This window comes from Jaculus jaculus, chromosome 5 (assembly GCF_020740685.1).
Source record: "Jaculus jaculus isolate mJacJac1 chromosome 5, mJacJac1.mat.Y.cur, whole genome shotgun sequence".
Classification (NCBI taxonomy): domain Eukaryota; kingdom Metazoa; phylum Chordata; class Mammalia; order Rodentia; family Dipodidae; genus Jaculus; species Jaculus jaculus.
In genome coordinates this window covers 3,932,486-3,950,572 of record NC_059106.1, presented here as the reverse complement: position 1 = coordinate 3,950,572, position 18,087 = coordinate 3,932,486, and the positions used below count along the sequence as shown (strand labels likewise).

The 18,087-nt window shown below is 43.1% G+C and overlaps 1 protein-coding gene across 1 annotated transcript in view; it reads right to left on the bottom strand.

Moving 5' to 3' along the window:
• Positions 1 to 18,087, bottom strand: part of Kif5b (kinesin family member 5B) — a 60,913-nt gene that overhangs the window by 9,072 nt on the left and 33,754 nt on the right. Inside the window, exons 12-23 of the mRNA XM_045148998.1 lie at positions 17,263 to 17,456; positions 15,593 to 15,661; positions 11,760 to 11,966; positions 9,249 to 9,392; positions 8,498 to 8,686; positions 6,736 to 6,853; positions 6,116 to 6,177; positions 5,912 to 6,021; positions 4,828 to 4,929; positions 3,150 to 3,210; positions 2,975 to 3,046; positions 2,544 to 2,648 (exon numbers count right to left, since the gene is read on the bottom strand). Coding sequence (XP_045004933.1) covers positions 2,544 to 2,648; positions 2,975 to 3,046; positions 3,150 to 3,210; positions 4,828 to 4,929; positions 5,912 to 6,021; positions 6,116 to 6,177; positions 6,736 to 6,853; positions 8,498 to 8,686; positions 9,249 to 9,392; positions 11,760 to 11,966; positions 15,593 to 15,661; positions 17,263 to 17,456 — 1,433 coding nt within the window. The remainder of the gene's footprint in view (positions 1 to 2,543; positions 2,649 to 2,974; positions 3,047 to 3,149; positions 3,211 to 4,827; positions 4,930 to 5,911; positions 6,022 to 6,115; positions 6,178 to 6,735; positions 6,854 to 8,497; positions 8,687 to 9,248; positions 9,393 to 11,759; positions 11,967 to 15,592; positions 15,662 to 17,262; positions 17,457 to 18,087) is intronic.

The following is an 18,087-nucleotide window of genomic DNA, read 5'->3' as shown; positions in this document are numbered from 1 at the left end:
ATGTTCCCAGAAGGCATAGATTGCTATTACAAAAAATTCAGTGCCAGGGGTGGGATACTTTTTATTGAGTTGTTGGCCAAGTAGGTCCCTAATGCCTCCAAAACATTACAGACCACTGTCAAGGCTCTTGGCTGCCCACCACAACCAGAAGGCAAGACCCTATTGCTGAAGACTCCATATGATGGGCTGCAGGTCACTGAGAAACCAAGCTGGAACTGAGCTAGAAACCTCTTTGTTGACTAGGTATAGCATTTGCCTGCCAAGCCAAAGGAACCTGGTTCGATTCTCCAATACCTGCATAAGCCAGATGCACAAGGGGGCACATGCATCTGGAGTTTGTTTGCAGTGGCTGGAGGTCCTGAGGCGCCCATTCTCTCTCTTAAATAAATAAATAAATAAGAATGTTGGAGCCGGGCGTGGCGGCGCACGCCTTTAATCCCAGCACTTGGGAGGCAGAGGTAGGAGGATTGCTATGAGATCAAGGCCACCCTGAGACTCCATAGTGAATTCCAGGTCAGCCTGGGCTAGATTGAGACCCTACCTTGAAAAAAACAAAATCAAAAACAAACAAACAAACAAAAAGAATGCTGGTAAGAGCTATAAGGTATGCATGCAGCCTTTTGAGAGAGAAAAATGACCAATGGTGTTAACCAGCAATGGATTCTACAAACCTTAAGGCTGGCCAGCCAGGCTAAATATGTCAATTGGTGCAACAGTGGCATGTCTGTTATGGGGGAAACTAACTGCTGTCTAATTGGGTTGGAGGCCTGTTCCACAAGAGGGAATACATGCCAGATACTGAAAACCTAGTCAAAAGCCTATGGCTGGGGAAGTCATAAGCCCTAGGGGAGTAACAACTGCTATTGTCTGGCTAAATGCATATATTATGCCCACCCAACTGCCCTGTTAAGCACTTAGGAGAGAGAGAAAGAGGGGGAGATAGAATGGGCATGCTATGGCCTGCAGCCACTACAAACCAACTCCAGACACATGCACCACCTTGTGCATCTGGCTTACATGGGTCCTGGGGAATCAAACTGGGTCCTTTAGCTTTTCAGGCAAATGCTTTAACTGCTAAGCCATCTCTTCAGCACAGCACTTTTTTCTTAATGCCTATATATTAATGTTACTTTCATTTTTGGTTAAAGAATCTTCTCTTTTCAGATGGTGGGAACCACTGGGGTGACTCAAAAACATCTCCATCTCACGCCCCAGAGCTCAGGGCCCACTGTGGAAGAGGTGGCAGAAAGAATTTAAGAGCTAAGGGAAGGGTAGTACTGTTTATAATGCAATCTTCCAGACACAAAATGGCCTGGATATCCATGACCTCACAATGCCTAGTACTACCTACATAGGATCTTTATTACAAGAGCAAAGAATGACATCAAAATAGAGGAAAGAAGCCAGACATGGTGGTGTACACCTTTAACCAATCCCAGCACTTGGGAGGCAAAGATAGGAGAATTGCCATGAGTTTGAGGCTACCCTGTGACTACCCAGTGAATTCCAGGACAGTCTGGCATAGAACGAGACCCTACCTTGGGGGAGAAAAAAAACAGAAGGAAGATTAATTGGAAAGAAGAAGGGATTCAGTGGAAGATGGATTTGGGAGAGGGAAAATGGAGGTGATGGGTGGGAATGAGCATTGTTTACTATCTCTATTTATGGAAGTGGTCAATAAAAAGTTTATTTATTTTATTTTGGTTTTGAGATAGGATCTTACTCTAGCCCAGGCTGACCTGGACTTCACCATGTAGTCTCAGGGTGGCCTTAAACTCACTGCAATCCTTCTATCTCTGCCTCCCAAGTGCTGGGATTAAAGGCATGTGCCACCATGCCCAGCTTAATAAAAGTTGTTTTTTTCTTTTAAATTGTCAGACTTCCACCTGGACTGCAAGGAAGTTGACAGCAACAATCCCCAGGCCTGTCTTTGGGCAAGGTTCTGTGTAGTTTGAGTGGGAAACAAGCTCAAACGAAATCTAACAAGGTTCAAAGGCAGGTGGCAGGTGGGAAATGTGTGTAGAAAAGACAGGAGGTTGGCTCACGGTGAGAAAGAAGAGAGACTTAAATCTACCTTGAAATGTCATGTTGAGGGCTGGCCTAACGACACAGGTTCGATCCCCCAGTACCCATGTACAGCCAGATGCACAAAGTGGTGCAGTGTGTTAAGAGTTCGTTTGCAGCCTGGAGGCCCTGGCATGCCCATTCTGTCTCTCCTCATTCTCTTCTTAAAAATATTTAAAAATTTAAAAAACAATGTCAGACTTGACAATTCTTATACCCTACAAGGAACTAAGTGTCTGTAATTTCAGCACTTTGGAAGCTGAAGCAAGAGGACTGCTGAGTTCCAGGACAGCCAGGGCTACATAGCAACTTGATCTCCGAGACCCAAAAGAATAAATAAACATGTTAAATTCTTTGCAAGCTGCTAATGGCTTCTTTATATAACTTTTTAAATTTTAGGACTCTGAAAATTTAAAATACTTCTAGTCTCCAGTTTTCTTTTCTTTTATAATGTCAGCACGAAATTCTTTCCTTATTACCTGTTTGTGTACTTTGGTGAGCTGTTCAAGATTATTTTCAAGAAAGGAGATCTTCTGCTTTTGTGCAGCACTGCCCCCAGTGTCGTCAGAATCCATCTCGGCACTCTGAGAAAAGATGACGATGAATACTGTGAAAAATCCAACAGTCAAAATGTCCAGGCTTAGTGGCACACACCTTTAATCCCAGCATTCGGGAGGCAGAGGTAGGAGGATCGCCTTGAGTATGAGGCCACCCTGAGACTCCATAGTGAATTCCAGGTCAGCCTGGGCTAGAGCAAGACCCTACCTTAAAAGCAAAATAAAACAAAGCAATCCCCCACCCCAAAATCCAGGCTTAAACTGCACAAACACTACATACAGGGTAAAATTTATTTCTTATAAATACAAAAAATTGCAGAGCAAACACACTTTTCCTGGCACAACTGTGTTACCTTCTTAACTCTGGTAGCCAGGTCCTGAACAAAGAGCTTGCGCAGGTTGTGTAAGGTCTGAAGTTCTTTTGCCTTGAATTAAGAATAAAACTATCAGTCTTCAAATTCAGGGTAATTAGGGCAGGAAAATCCAAAAACGACTGCCCAATCCTGCCACTGTTCCCATTTTTCTTACCACTGTCTCTTCCAAACCCTTCAAGTCTTGTCTCGCTTGTTCTCGTCTATCCTGCATAACCCTGGTAGTGGAAGAATATAAGTTTGATTCCTTATTCTACTTTCATTTAGCAAAAGTCAAATTTTTATCTGAAATGCTCAATTACTAAATCCAAACGGACGGCAGGTACGTACATTTAAGCCACTGTTTGACCATGCTGTATCTTCCAAAGCAATTTGTATATTTCGGTCTCAATCTTTTAAAATGACTAGCTTATGAGGGAGAAGCAGCAATGGAAGGGATAAAACAGTACGTGGCAGAATTCAAAGACTGACTCAAATTTTTATTTTTAAACATGCCGCATATTCTATATGGCTTTTTTCCAAAATGACACCGATACACGGGGAATCATGGACACTATTAACTGTCAAGACATGAGCAAGGCGGTAGCTTCAAGTCCACAGAGGCAGCGCGCGCTGCAGAGCTGAGGCGGACAGAGCGTCCTGCCGCTGAGGCGTCTACTCTGCTCACTGGGCAACATTTGCAGCCCTCACCCAGCAGAATCTTTACAACCTTGCCACTGAACCTACCAGTGTGCCATCCTCTCGATAACAGCTCGTATGTTAACCATCTCTTAAGATTCAGAGAATGGAAGATAGTAATCCTAAATTTTGTACCTACTTAGACTCTAGGAAACTATTAACTTGGGTTGAGAGACGGCTCAGTGGATAAAGTGCTTACCACTGAACTCAGTAAACAAGGAAAAGTAAAATACTGAACACCTCTATTCAAAAAATAAGGCTAGGGCTGGAGAGATGGCTTAGCGGTTAAGCGCTTGCCTGTGAAGCCTAAGGACCCCGGTTCGAGGCTCGGTTCCCCAGGTCCCATGTTAGCTAGATGCACAAGGGGGCACATGCATCTGGAGTTCGTTTGCAGAGGCTGGAAGCCCTGGCGCGCCCATTCTCTCTCTCTCCCTCTATCTGTCTTTCTCTCTGTGTCTGTCGCTCTCAAATAAATAAAAAAAATTTAAAAAAAATAAGGCTAAAACAGTAATTTTTTAATGCAAAATCAAATGACAAAATTTAGTGTTTTCAATAGAATCTAAAATTTTCTAAACTTCTAAAGTTCATTAAAAAAATATTTTATTTATTTGAAAGAGAGAGGTATATATAGAGAGAATGGGCACACTAAGAACTCTAGCCATTGCAAACAAACGCCAGACTCATGTGCCACCTTGTGCATCTGGCTTATGTGAGTAATGGGGAATCAAACCTGGGTCTTTAGGCTTCACAGGCAAGCACCTTAACCACTAAGCCATCTCTCCAGCCCTAAAGTTCATTTTTTTTTAAAATGAGAGGGGGGAGAGGGAAAAAAAGAGGGAGATAAGTGGCACACCAAGGCCTCCAGATGCGTGTACCACCTGTGCACTTGAAACACCTTGTGCGCCTGGCTTATGTGGGTTCTGGACAGTTGAACCTGGGTCCTTAGGCTTCATAGGCAAGCACCTTAACTGCTAAGCCATCTCTCCAGCCCTGCAGTTCATTTTTATGGTAGAACTTGATCTTGCTTTCACTACAGCACACGTGTATGTTCAAGCTAAAAAGCTATACACCAAACCAACTCTCAAGATAAAACATCCATGGGCCATCTCTGCAAGATTCTCCTGTGTTCTTAAACTTTAATTAAAGCAGTTACTTACGTAAGTTCATGCAGTTTTCTGCTCTTTTCCTGATCTGTAGCCTTCAACTTCTCATGTTCTACTCTTAGACGTTCCTGCTCTAGCATCATTTTCTGGTTTTGGCTGACAAAAGAAATGAACATAAGCTCAACTTCACCATTTGCTGAATGTCACCAAACGTTTTTCTTTTTTCTTTTGGCAGGAGGGAGGGTGGTTCCAAGGAAGGGTCTCACTCTAGCCCAGGATGACCTGGAGTCACTCTGTAGTGCCTGGCTGGCCTGAAACTCACACAGAGATTCTCCTACCTCAGCCTCCCCAAGTGCTAGGATTAAAGGTATGAGCCACCATGCCTGGCTTGTTATTTTTGTAAAACTGTACTTCACTATGTATCCTAGACTGGCCCAGAACACACCACATAGCCCAAGCTGGTCCACAGTTCACAATCTTTCTATCTCTACCTCCTGAGTGCTAGGATTACAGGTGTGTGCCACACCACCAGCCTTGAACTTTTAAATGCTATAATCTCATCTTCCAAATATTCAAGACCTCTTGTCCCCCATGGGGGGTAAGGAAGGGAGGGGACCTAACTACTTTTGGTCATATAATACTTCACATATTTGCATTTGAGATCATTTTATTCTGCTCCTTGAATCAGTCCTACTTCCATTAGCTGTTAATAATAACCATCTTTCAAATTATTTGTCACTTTGCTTCTGAATCTCCTTTGGTTTTTTACTCAAATTATTACAAATTCCAGTAATTTAACAAAGGCTATGTATGTGAACCCAGGCAAAAAGGAGGTGAAATGACTCACCAGATAAACAAGGGTGACGGCTGCTAGTCAGAACATAAACAAGGACAAAAATTCTAAGTCCACAATTTTCAATTAAGCTTTTCTCAAATGACTTAGCATTCTAGCAATTATTTTCAATAAAACTGGATATTTCTTTTATTATTATTAGTTCTATATTCTTTCAACTGAATACTTAGGAGCCCAAAAGACCAAAGAAAAAAAATTCACAAGTTTGCCTGAAACCTAGAAGTTTTGATCATAAATGGGAAGTCATGTCAAAAATGACTTCTTGGAAAACTGCAGAGCACTCACTCTTGAAGATCAGTTATAAGCTTCTCCTTTGCTTCCACTTCGTCTCTCAAACTACTGATTTGCTTCTGGTGCGTTTCTCGGTGACTCTGGATCTGCTGTTCGACAGCTTGCTGCAATGTGTGGGGTGGGTGAGGACATTACAGTCAGAGTAACGCTAACACAATGGATTAAAAACACCAGAGTCCAATATGACATCACACTTGCCTTAACTTCATTTGCAGTCTGAACTTTGTTCAAGTGTTCTTTTTCCATCTCATGGACTTTCTCTGTTTGGGAAGGGAATAAAAGAGGTGTAAAATAAGCCTTTAGAGTCCTCATATCAACCAAGAACCAAGATGCAAATAGGTTTTATAGGACGAGTGTTTCGTAGCAGAACTCTCCAAGGTCAGTGACAGTGTTAACTAGAACAGTACACTGATACTATGGAAGGCAGAGAAGATCACTTGTAGGCTCCTGTTAGGATTTATATACACAGTCAAGAACATCAAATCTCCCTGGGAGATTCCTAGAGTTTCCATTTACATATTCAATATCATTTTTAAAAATATTTCGGGGCCACACTGAAGTGTATGATTTATCTACTATTCCAAATTCCTACCATATTTTCCCCCCAAGGTAGGGTTTCACTCTAGTTCAGTCTGACCTGGAATTCACTCTGTAGTTTCAGGGTGGCCTCAAACTCATGGTGATCCTCCTACCTCTGCCTCTCCAGTGCTGGGATTAAAGGTGTGAGCCATCACGCCCGGCTAAATTCCTGCTATTTTCTATCAGTGAAAATGAGAGTCATGCTAAATAAAGCAACTAAACCAGTCAGCAGCTAGTACCTTGTGCTCGAAGCTGGACTAGTTCTTCACTGAGGGAGTCAACGGACTCCTCCAGCTGTCTCTTCTTCTGCTCCACATTCTGAAGGTACTCGGTCAGTGACTTGATTTTGGCTTCATGCTTTTGGGGGGGGGAACACAACACAACACCAATATGAAGTAGGAAAAGCATCTTTCATATGAACATTTTATAGTAATGAAAACATGGGGACTAGAGAGATGGCTTAGTGGTTAAAGCATTTGCCTGTGAAGACTACAAGGACGAAGGTTCGATTCCCCAGTACCCAAGTAAAGCCAGATGCTCAAGGTTACACATGCATCTGGAGTTCGTTTGCAGTGGCTAGAGGCTCTGGCATGCCCATTCTCTGTTTATATCTACTTCTTTCTCTCTCTCAAATAAATAAATAAATAAAAATATTGAAAAAAAGAATATTTGAAGCCATGGAGATGGTCCAGTGGGTAAGAGTGCTTTCAGTGCAAGCATGAGAACCTGAGTTCAATTCCCAGCACCCATGTAAAAAGCCAGCAGTGGCTGTGCATGCCTGTAACCTGTGGTGAGGGGGAAGAGAGAGCAGAATCACTGAGGCTCACTGGTCAGCCAGTCCTCCAGGCTGAGAGGGAGAGACTTGTCTCAAGGAAATAGGGCAGAAGAGAGAGGTACAGCACACCACCAGCATCCTGTTCTGACCTCTGCAAGTGTGTCTGCACATGACTGCACAGGCTCATGTACATAAACATGCTTCACTGCTGTGCCTAAACATAGGATGAACCTGAAAGTACTTCATTCTAAATGTTCAACTGCCAATTAAAAATGTTAAAAAATTTAGTAACTTAGCCGGGTGTGGTGGCACACAACTTTAATCCCAGCACTTGAGAGGCAGAGGTGGGAGGATTGCTGTAAGTTCGAGGCCACCTGGAGACTATATAGTTGTCAGCCCGAGCCAGAGAGAGATCCTACCTCAAAAACCAAACAAACAAAAATTAGTAACTTAAATGGCCATCTTTCCAGCTTATGCCACTTGTAAACTAAGACATGAGTAATAACCTTTTCCCTTCCTGACCTATCCCATCTTGGTATTTGTTCATCATTATTCAGTAGCTAAAGACAGAATACCGGTTCCTGCAGTTCTGCGCAACCTGGGACTATTTCAGTGTCTTCAACAATATTATCAACTACATCTTCCTATACACTTCTGGACTAAATCATTCAAAGGGGACCCCTGACTAAGCTTCTTACGACAGACAATACCTAGCTTATTTTTACGGAAAACCTTTAACCTTGATAATAAAATGTTTGACTTTAATGTTCTGTGTATATGTACGTAGAGGCTGGAGTTTCATGTCAGGAGCCTTCCTCAGTAGCTTATTTGCTGAGACAGGGCCTCTTGTTGAACGCAGGTCACTGATTCAGCTAGTCTTGCTTACCAATTTACCCCATGTACCTGCCTGTCTCCACCTCCATCTCCCAAGTACTGGGATTATACACACCACCACATGGCGTTTATGTGGAACAACCACTTGACCAACTGAGCCATCACCTCTGCCCCCATATGTGACTTAAAGAAATGAAACAAGTCGGGCATGGTGGTGCACGCCTTTAATCCCAGCTCTCAGGAGGCAGAGGTAGGATGATCACCTGAGTGAACATAAGTTCAGGGCCACCCTGAGACTACAAAATGAGTTTCAGGTCAGCCTGGGCTAGAGTGAGACCCTACGTTGGGAAAAAAAAAAAAAAAAAGACATGATACAATTCTGTCTCACGTACTTGAGAGATACGAAGCTGACATGCTGCTAACTCCTTCTCATTTTCTTCCATCTTCTTGTTGCTCTCAGTCTGGGCGCTTTCCAGCTGCTTGCAGCGCTTCACCATTGTCTTCACTTCCGACTTCATCTTGCTAATGTATAGCCTGGCCACAGTGAACTCCTCGTCGATCACGCCCGTCCCCTCAGGCTGCTGTGAGGAGTGAACAAGAAGCTAAAACCAGCAGCAGCTAGTGTGTCTCTTCCAGATTAGACTAAAAAGCTTAGAAAGAACAGTACTTATTTTACTTAATAGTCAAAGAAATCTAGCAATTTACCTCTTCTTACTATTTTAACAAATGATAAACAACAGATCCCCACCCTTATCTTTTCTTATGTGTGAATATGCATGTTTGCATGCTTGGAATGCTTCATACTGAAATAAATTTCAGCCTGGGCTAGAGTGAGACCCTACCTTAAAAAGCAAAACAAAAAAAGTACCTCAGCACGCTCATCACTTCCTTGTACATATATAAAGAAAACACAGCCAATTCACTAAGTCTCTTCCCTGCGCTGCTCCTCTGCTACGAGAACCAAGCATGGTCCAATAAATGTTACTTAGTATGTGAGTAGTTTATTTGGGTACCCCAATCCTTTTCCATCTGTTTAGAATGTAGTCAATACCCTACCACACATGGTCAGAAGAGCTCTCTAAGCAACTGAGTCGTAACAAACATGCAGGTCGTCTCCAGGTGATGACTGAGCTACTCCATTACCTTCACATCATTATTGCCCACAGCAATTCCTATCTCTGCAAGGTCTTTGAGTAAAGAGGCCATCATCTCTGCTGCCCGTTTCTTCTGGTGGTTGGTCATTTCCTTAAGTTTCTGGAGCTCCGCATCAATGCTCGCTAAAGTAGCCTGAGAGAATTGAAAATAAAACACTATAGGTGAAACCTCAATTCACGTGTTCCTGGGTCTTTCAAGGCATGGTAGCACACACCTTTAATCCCAGCACTCAGGAGGCTGAGGTAGAAGGACCGCTGTGAGTCCAGGGCCAGACTAGGGCTACAGTGAGTTCTAGGTTAGCCTGGGCTAGAGTGAGGTGCTATCTCAAAAGAAGGGGGAGAAAAAGGACTTCACACTATAAAAAGTCATTGTAGTCTAGTTAAAGCAGGTATCATTCTTAATATTGGATGGTTTCTACCTAGAAATGAGAAACCTCAATATTGATGAGATGTGATTATCACTATTACTGGGTCTTGGCTCAGCTGTGTGAGATCAGTCCGAACAAATCCATGTTGGAAAGGACTAAGTTTTCTACCTGGTTAGTTTGCTTTATCAACATTCTATATGGCACTGAAAAGCATCTACTAATCATAATTATTATCACTTTTAACACTATAAGCAATTGTCCAAGTCACTATAAATTGAGAAGTCCTACCTATTTGTCCCCACTTTAAGACTTGGCATTTGTATCAGATATCAAATGTAGCATGTTAAATGCAGCTTATTTTTAGTCAACATCTCAAAAAATTATTTATTTATTGGGGAGGGAAGGAGAGAAAAAGAAAATGAACACACCAGGACCTCCAGACACTGCAAACAAATTCCAGATATATGTCCCACTTTGTGCAACTGGCTTACATGGGTCCTGGGGAACCAAACCTGGGTCTTTTGGCTTTGCAGGCAAGCACCAACAACTAAGCCATCTCTCCAGCCCAGTTACTACTGTTTTTTCAGAGATGCCATCATTCAACTGCTTGTTTCTAATGAGGGCTGGTCGTTTCCTTCAGTTTCTGATAAACAGCCAGGTTTATTATGTTCACAAAACTTAACCTAAATCTTTCTTGCTGGTCTCACATATAGCCTTCTTCTACCATCAGTGTTTAAATGACTAGACATTTTCTCTAACAACTGACAATAATACTGCTTACGTGTATTTTCAACAAAGTAATGCTGGTTTCAGCTTCACATCTGGGACACCACAAGTACCTTAAACACCAAAACCAGTTAACAGGGACAAACTTAGGAGTTCTAAGAATGCTTTCACTCTACCCAGCAGCAATTAGGTTTGCTAAAAATGCTACTCACAATGGATCTCTGCTGGTATTAAATTCTGACAAAGCTAACTGGTAACTTTGGAAAGTGAAAAAAAGAGCACGAGGATGCCAGGTGCGGGAGGGAGACCTCTAAAGGTGCTATTTCCTCGTGCCCACAGCCGCCTCCAGGTGAGTGAGCACAGACAATAAATGAGAGGAGCTGGGCACTCATCCCACGTATGCCACCAGGAACTCACTTCTCAACAGGAAGCCAGTGTTCATGACAAAGGACAGACATGAGTTGTTCAAAGTCACAGCCACGACACTACTTTTGCCAGCACCCACGGAGGTTGGCAACCCCTGCACTGCATCTCCATCTAGTGCAGAAGCATGATGCATCCTGCCACGCTGTGCTAGGAAGGCCCTGTTCAAGAGGACAGAGCCAAAACCATACAAAACAACATGAGCTAAATAGCATTTCTTCTCCTTCCCTTTGCTCCCTCTTTCTTTCTTCTTTCTCCCTTCCTTTCTTTTTTGATAGCATTGGTTGGTCTGGAGCCTGATATGTAGATCAGGATGAAATTGAACTTGCAACAATCCTGCCTCTGCTTCCAGAGTACTGGTAGCAGAGATGTATGTGTCACCACATCTGGTCGCAGTACATATTTGGTACAGAAGCAAACTCCAGTATCTTCTTCTATCGCTCTTCTGCCGTATTTTCTTGAGATGGTTTTCTCACTGAGCCTGGAGCCTGTGCTGTTTGAGGGGTAGACTGGTTGATCAGCGATTCTGTTTCCGCCCTTTCATGATGGGGATACAGGCAGCGGTAACTACAACTAGCTTTTCACGTGGGTGCTAGGCATCAAACTCAGCTCCTCATGTTTATATAGCAAGCATGCTTACCCACTGAGCCATCTCCCCAGCCCCCTATGTGACTATTTCTTAATTTGTCATTTGAACAATCATCTCATAGCTTTACTAAACTACGTGTGACTAATTTTTACCCTTTAGCATTATGTGCAACAGTATCTTTCAAATTAATATTTAAATTACACATCAGTAGGCCATTAGGAACCAGAATGATAACTTTCCCTCCGCTTCCAAGGTTCCATACAGCAGGGGAGTAGTAAGCTCTGAGTCTCCTGAGAAGTGATGCTGCCGATGCCTTAGGCTTCCTACTGCAAGAATAACTTATTTAAATAACTTCAAGTAAGATTACAATAAGAAAGAAAAAGTATTCTCTTACAGATTTCTGATTCAACTCATCACTGAGCAACTCATACTCCTTAGTTTTCTCCTCAACCTCCTGAGACTTCTGGTCGTAGTTCACCGCCAGCTCCTCCAGAGCCTGTAAAACCTCCTTCACTTCTTCCTTAGAGGCGTCGTTTTCTGCCTGGAGCCGATTCAGCTCAGCCTGCATGTTGTCTTGATCCCTTCTTGTGGATGCCAAAAGCTATGTGGAAGAGCAAATACATATATATATATATATGCGCACCAAAATTGCAAGAAAAACATGCATTTACATCATCACACTAAGCACAAGGGAAGAGGAATGTAGGCACCGACCTTCACTCACTCAACAGACTTACTGCCTGTCAGTCATGCACAGGCACTGGGCCGGACACTGGAACACAGAAAGGAGCCATCACTTGGCCTTTAGGGCTCTACTAAAAGAGAGGCCAGGTACATGAAGAAGGTCTTTACAAGACAGAATTGAAGTGCAGCAAGACAAATGAAGAAGGGATCCAATGAGGGTGGATTGAGAGGGGCGCTTAAGGGTGGGAATTACCATGGTTTACTGTTTATACTTATGGAAGCTGTCAATAAAATGCTTAAAAAGCCCCGAGTGGTGGCACATGTCTTTAATCCCAGCATTTGGGAGGCACAGGTAGGAGGATCATTGTGAGTTTGATACCAGCCTGGACTAGAATAAGACCCAACTTTAAAAAACCAAAAGGGAGCCTCGGGAGGCAGAAGTAGATTGCCATGAGAAAACCAAAAAACAACAACAAAAAACAAACCTCTATTTTTTTTTTTCAGGGCCAATTTGAGACTACAGAGTGAGTTCCAGGTCATCCTAGGGCAGTATGAGACCCTACTTCAAAAAAAAAGAAAATGGCATACTTAGGAATGATGTGCATGAAAACAAATTTCATAATTTAAAAAAAAATTTAGATTTGCTGTGGGCCCCTACGTTGTGCCTCAAAGACACTTGTTTCAGCATTTGAAATCTAAACTGGAGAAAATACGGGAACTAGCCAGAATGTTCAGGCAATCACCACACAATGACTTTTCAGCATCGCCACAGAAATAAGTGAGAATACTAGCAATACTTAGACAGTAAAGAACTATTCCTGAAGCCTCTTCAAGAGCGATGTTCAAGTAAGTAAACATGATGCTTGGCATAGTAGTGCAAGCCTATAATCTCAGCGCCGGGGGCAGAGGCAGGAACACCAAGAGGCCAGGGCTAGCTTGGGCTTCATAGTGAGTTCTAGCCCAACCTGACCCCTACAGCAAAACCTAAAAGAATGAAATGACCAGGATGACGTCTTCTGATGATGGATAACTCTCAGTTACTGCAGCTTATGGCCTTTACTACTTCTCCAGTCCCCGAACAACTTCAATAGGGACTATGCTTCCCATTATCTCCATTATACTGGATGAGACAAAAAGAGGGTCTAAACCAAATGACCAGAAAAGAGAAATGTGGAAAACCTGGGCAGGCAGGGTGAAAGAGTAAACAGAGCTTTTCTTTGACATTCTCATTCCCACAAAAAAGTTGCACTGAAAATTATGCTGTTACCAAAGACAAAATCATCAGGACTTAGAAACCAGTGAGTTTGATTCCCTAGTGCCCACATATAGCCAGATGCACAGGTGGCACATGCAGTGGCTAGAGGCCCTAGCAGGTTCATTTTCTCTCCCTCAAATAAGTAAACATATAAACTTAAAAAAAAAATTCCCATTTGAATTGAGTTTCACAAAAACTGTTCAGTCAATTCTGGCTTGGAGTTAAGACAGAAGTCCCAACAACTTCTGAGATGATAACAAACTTTGGCCGTTTGGTAGTTTGCAATAAGCAAAGTGACCTTCTTGGCACTGAGAGGTACAAAATCAAAACACTGCTCTGGAAAACACTGAAGATGCTCTGTCCTGCAATATCGAATGTTCAGCCAAGATTTGATTCTTTATGTAGAAATAAGCAAGCGCTTCTATCTCATTAGCATGCAAATTTGTATTCATCTCTACTAAGTGGTAAAATGAACATACAGCAAAGAATTGGCTTTAACTCGTCTTGGTACATGTGAGCATGGAGTGTGTACATGTGTACAGGCATGTGGGCAGACGGGCGCAAGAGGCTGGGTGCCTTCCTCTACTGCTCTTGCACGTCCTTGTCTTGGGACAGGGTAGGTTCTCTCAAGGAAGCTGGAGTTCGTGCTGTTTTTATGGTTAGACCGGCTGACCAGTAAGCCTTAGCGGTCCCCGTCTGCACTCCCCTCAGCAGTGGAGTTGTAAGTATGCATGGCTACACCTCGTTTTTCATGTGGGTACTGGGGTTGAACCGAGGTGCTCTCACTCCAGCAGCAAGAACTCTTATCTACCAAGCCAGCTTCCTCGCCCTAAAATAAACCCATTATATACATATATATATCTATATCTGTAGAAAAAGCTTAAGAGGCCCTGCTCTAGATCTCTTTCTTGTGATTAAATGAATATACAAAGTTAGGCTTACTTTATTCTTTCACACCATCTTAATACTGTTCATAGGAGGAGACCAAGAGCTAGTCCAGGCCACTGTTCTATTCTTCCGCACAGGTCAGTAAGAAACGTCCAGAGTTACATGTTTAGAGGAATAGGAAGGTCGGCAGCACTGCACCTCCGTGATGGTCTCAAGGCAGTGTCCCACAGCCCCATGTGTTTATGATGGAGCCTCATCCTCAATCCCAAGCAGGTGGCAATTCGGGAGGGAGAGCCTTGCTGGAAGAGGCATGTCACTGGGGGTGGACCTTGATATGTGCTCGTCAGGTTATCTGGGTGTTCACTAGCTCAGAGGACAGTTTGGTAGACATAATATATGCATTTAGCCAGACAGTAGCAATTGTTGTAACACTATATTTAAAACAAAATTTACTTGAGAGAAAAAAAAAAAAGGCGTGCCAGGGTCTCCAGCCACTGCACATGAACTCCAGATGCAATTTATTTATTTGTTTTGGCTTTTCAAAGTAGGGTCTCACTGTATTTCAGGCTGACCTGGACTCACTATGTAATTTCAGGGTGGCCTCGAACTCACAGCAATCCTCCTACCTCTGCCTCCTGAGTGCTGGGATTAAAGGTGTGCGCCACCACACCCAGCATCAGATGCAATTTTTAAGTGTTTTTACCCATGTATCAATGCTACTCTCACTTTTGGTTAAAGAAGATTCTCTTTTCAGATGGTGGTGACCACTGGGGTGACTCAAATGTTACCATAGTGATGAGAAATGACAGTGGAGTGTTTAGCAGTGAGACATCTCTATCACACCCTCCAGTGCTTGGGGTCCATTGCAGAAGAGGTGGTAGAAAGAATGTAAGATCCAAAGGAAGGGTAGGACTGCTTACAATGCAACCTTCCAGAAACAAAATGGCCTTCACACTCATGACCTCACAGAGCCTGACACTACATTTCATAACAGAAGGAAAAAAAATAACATCAAAATAGAAGCAAGAAGTCAGGCGTGGTGGTGCATGCCTGTAATTCCAGAACCCAGGAGGCAGAGGTAGGAGGATCACCATGAATTTGAGGCCACCCTGAGACTACAGAGTAAATTCCAGGTCAGCCTTGGATACAGCAAAATCCTACCCTGAAAAACCAAAGCAAAAAAAAAAAAAAAAAAAAAAAGACTAATTGGTGGATTTGAGAGGGGGAGAATGGGAGCAGGGAGTGGGAATTATCATGGTTTATTGTCTATACTTATGAAAGCTGCCAATAAAGTTTTAAAAAAAATATTGTCTCTGAGCTCTCCCCCTTCCTTTACCTTCCAGTGACAATGAGCAGTTCGGCTTCTCTGGTTGTGAATGGGGGGCATGTAACTTACTTACCTCTTCCTGATCCAACATTTGTGTCTTCAGTTTCTCAACCAGCTGACTCTGTTGATTAATCTCTTCATCCTAATAATTGTAAATAAAGGATCTAGTTAATAAAGTAGCTTACAAGCTGGCTCTTCCCAATATAAATTTTAAAGTTACTATTTCTCCAAAATATCTCAAACCATTTTTTCATATTCAACATAGTTTAAATCTCCTAAGAAAAATGTGAAAGGGAAGGAATTTCTTTTAATCATCAATAATGGCAACATGTATCATAAAGGAAGAAGGCTGATGTTTATGAAATCCACACATTAAATACTTAAAGGGTTAAAAATAGCCTAGTTTATAGCTATCACTGGAAATAATGGTCATGTAGCCACTTTCAAATAGGTCATCTTTGCTTAAAATAAATTTTAAAACATGTAAACATTTTCTATTGCACTTGACCTTATCTTCCTGCTAGGTTCATTTTCACATGACTGGTTTAAGCAAAGCAGGAAGATACTGTTTTGCCTATACTCTTTTTCCTTTCTTCTACTTGTTAAAATTAAAATTATAGTCTTCAGATTCCTAGTTCCAGGCGGTCATTTCATTAAGATGCTGCAGTGACCCACTGCCAAACTGTCTTTAGAATGATATTTCTTAAGGGGTATGCATGCTGTGGTTTGACTAGGGTCACACACGTTAGGCAATCAATCACTTTACTCTAGAGGCACACCCACAGCCCATGTTTTTTTGTTTGTTGTTTTTCAAAGCTCCAGCAGAGGCTGACCTGGAATTCACTATGTAGTCTCAGGGTGGCCACAATCGCACTTCAATGCTCCTACCTCAGCCTTCCAAGTGCTGGAATTAAAGGTGTGCATCAGCAGGCCCAGCTCCTTGCCATGGCTTTTGTTATTACTTTTTGCTTGTTTGTGGGGTGTTTACATATGCAAGGCCTGTGCCCCGGTGGCGCCCACACGCTGGCCTCTGGTGGCCAGAGTATCGTGTGAGGTGTCCTAGGCGTGCTGCTCCATCGCTTACTGCTGTTTGGGAGCCCTGGTGACCTGAGTGTCGATCCACCGCCCACAGGACGGCGCTACAGATGTGCGCAGCAGCTCCCGGCTGTTCGATGAGGTGCTGCAGATGACACTCGAGCAGTGTCTCGGCCTCATACTTGCTCCAGCCCCAAACTTAGTATCCTCCCATCTCAGCTGCCTAAGTGCTCACACACACCTGCCACACAGTGACGCAGCTTGAAGAAGAGGGAGAAGACCGGTTCTCACGCACAGCTTGCATACAGAACTAAAATTGTAATTTGTTTTGCTGGCGTTGGTGATGAAATCACAGCCTTGCAAATGCTAAGGAATCCTCTACAACTCAGCTACATCTCCAGCCCTTGAAGCTGTTATTTTTATTTTTCTCTTAATACAATGTTCACCCCTCCTTGGTTTTCTGAAGCATGGTCTCCTGTAGCTCAGGCTCACCTCAAAATCACTGCGGAGCCAAAGTCAGCCTCCAGTGCCTGATCCTTCTGTCCCCTCCACCTCCTAAGTGCTGGGACTGAAGTACACGCCACTGCACCCAGCAATGCAGTGACTTTCTAAGAGCTAACAAAAATCAAGTAGTCTGTATTGCTAAGAAATGCCAGCATCAACACTTAATAACATTCTTTAAGAATACCTAAAACCAGTAACATCTACCTTGTCGTCAAGTTGTTTATACAACTTGGCCAGTTCTTCTTCACATGTTCTTCTTTCAGCATCAGTAAAGCTTCCAGTAACGCCAATTGTAGCTGCCGGCTTATCATTGGTAATGGTTGTGTCTTTATCCACTGTGAAGGCCTCCAGGTTGGCCTTTTCTTTGTCAAACTGCTCTTCAACAGGCACTGTCTCCCCTAGAGTAAGAGTGGAATGCTTAAAACCACTTTACTCCTTACTTTCCTAGTTGTATTTTCATATAAGGTCCTAGTTCAAATTCTTCTGCTTTGACTAATTCTGCTGCTGGTGATCCCTACTGTAGTTTTTAGCTCCAGGATGTTTTGTTTGATCTCTAAAAATTCAGTTTCTGTTTAATTTCTATTCTACTCACTACTGTTTTTCTCGTTTCATTCAGTTGTCTCTGAATTTTCCAGTGCACAGAGCTTGCTTACAACGGTTACTCTGAATCACAAGGCAGTTCACTTACTCCTGCTTCTTTATGGTTGATCACTGGCACTTCATGCCTCTGATGATGCCATGGCTCCTGCAATGATCCTACGGTGTGCTGTGACGCCTGCGCACTGGAAGTACTTACTCTGTCCAGGAAAGCCATCAATAGACCACTCAGAGATGCAGGTAGTAGACGCCTTGCACAGTTCTAAAGTTCCCGGCTTCTATAGCCATGTGCCAAGGCCTGTCTAGGTGCTAGGAATGCTGAGGTGGGGAGGTGGGATCCATGCCACAGGCCTAAAGCCCGGGAGCTCAGGCTCCCACTCGGCACTGAGGCAGACAAGAGGCTCGGTCTGCAGGTACCTGTGTGGAGTATGG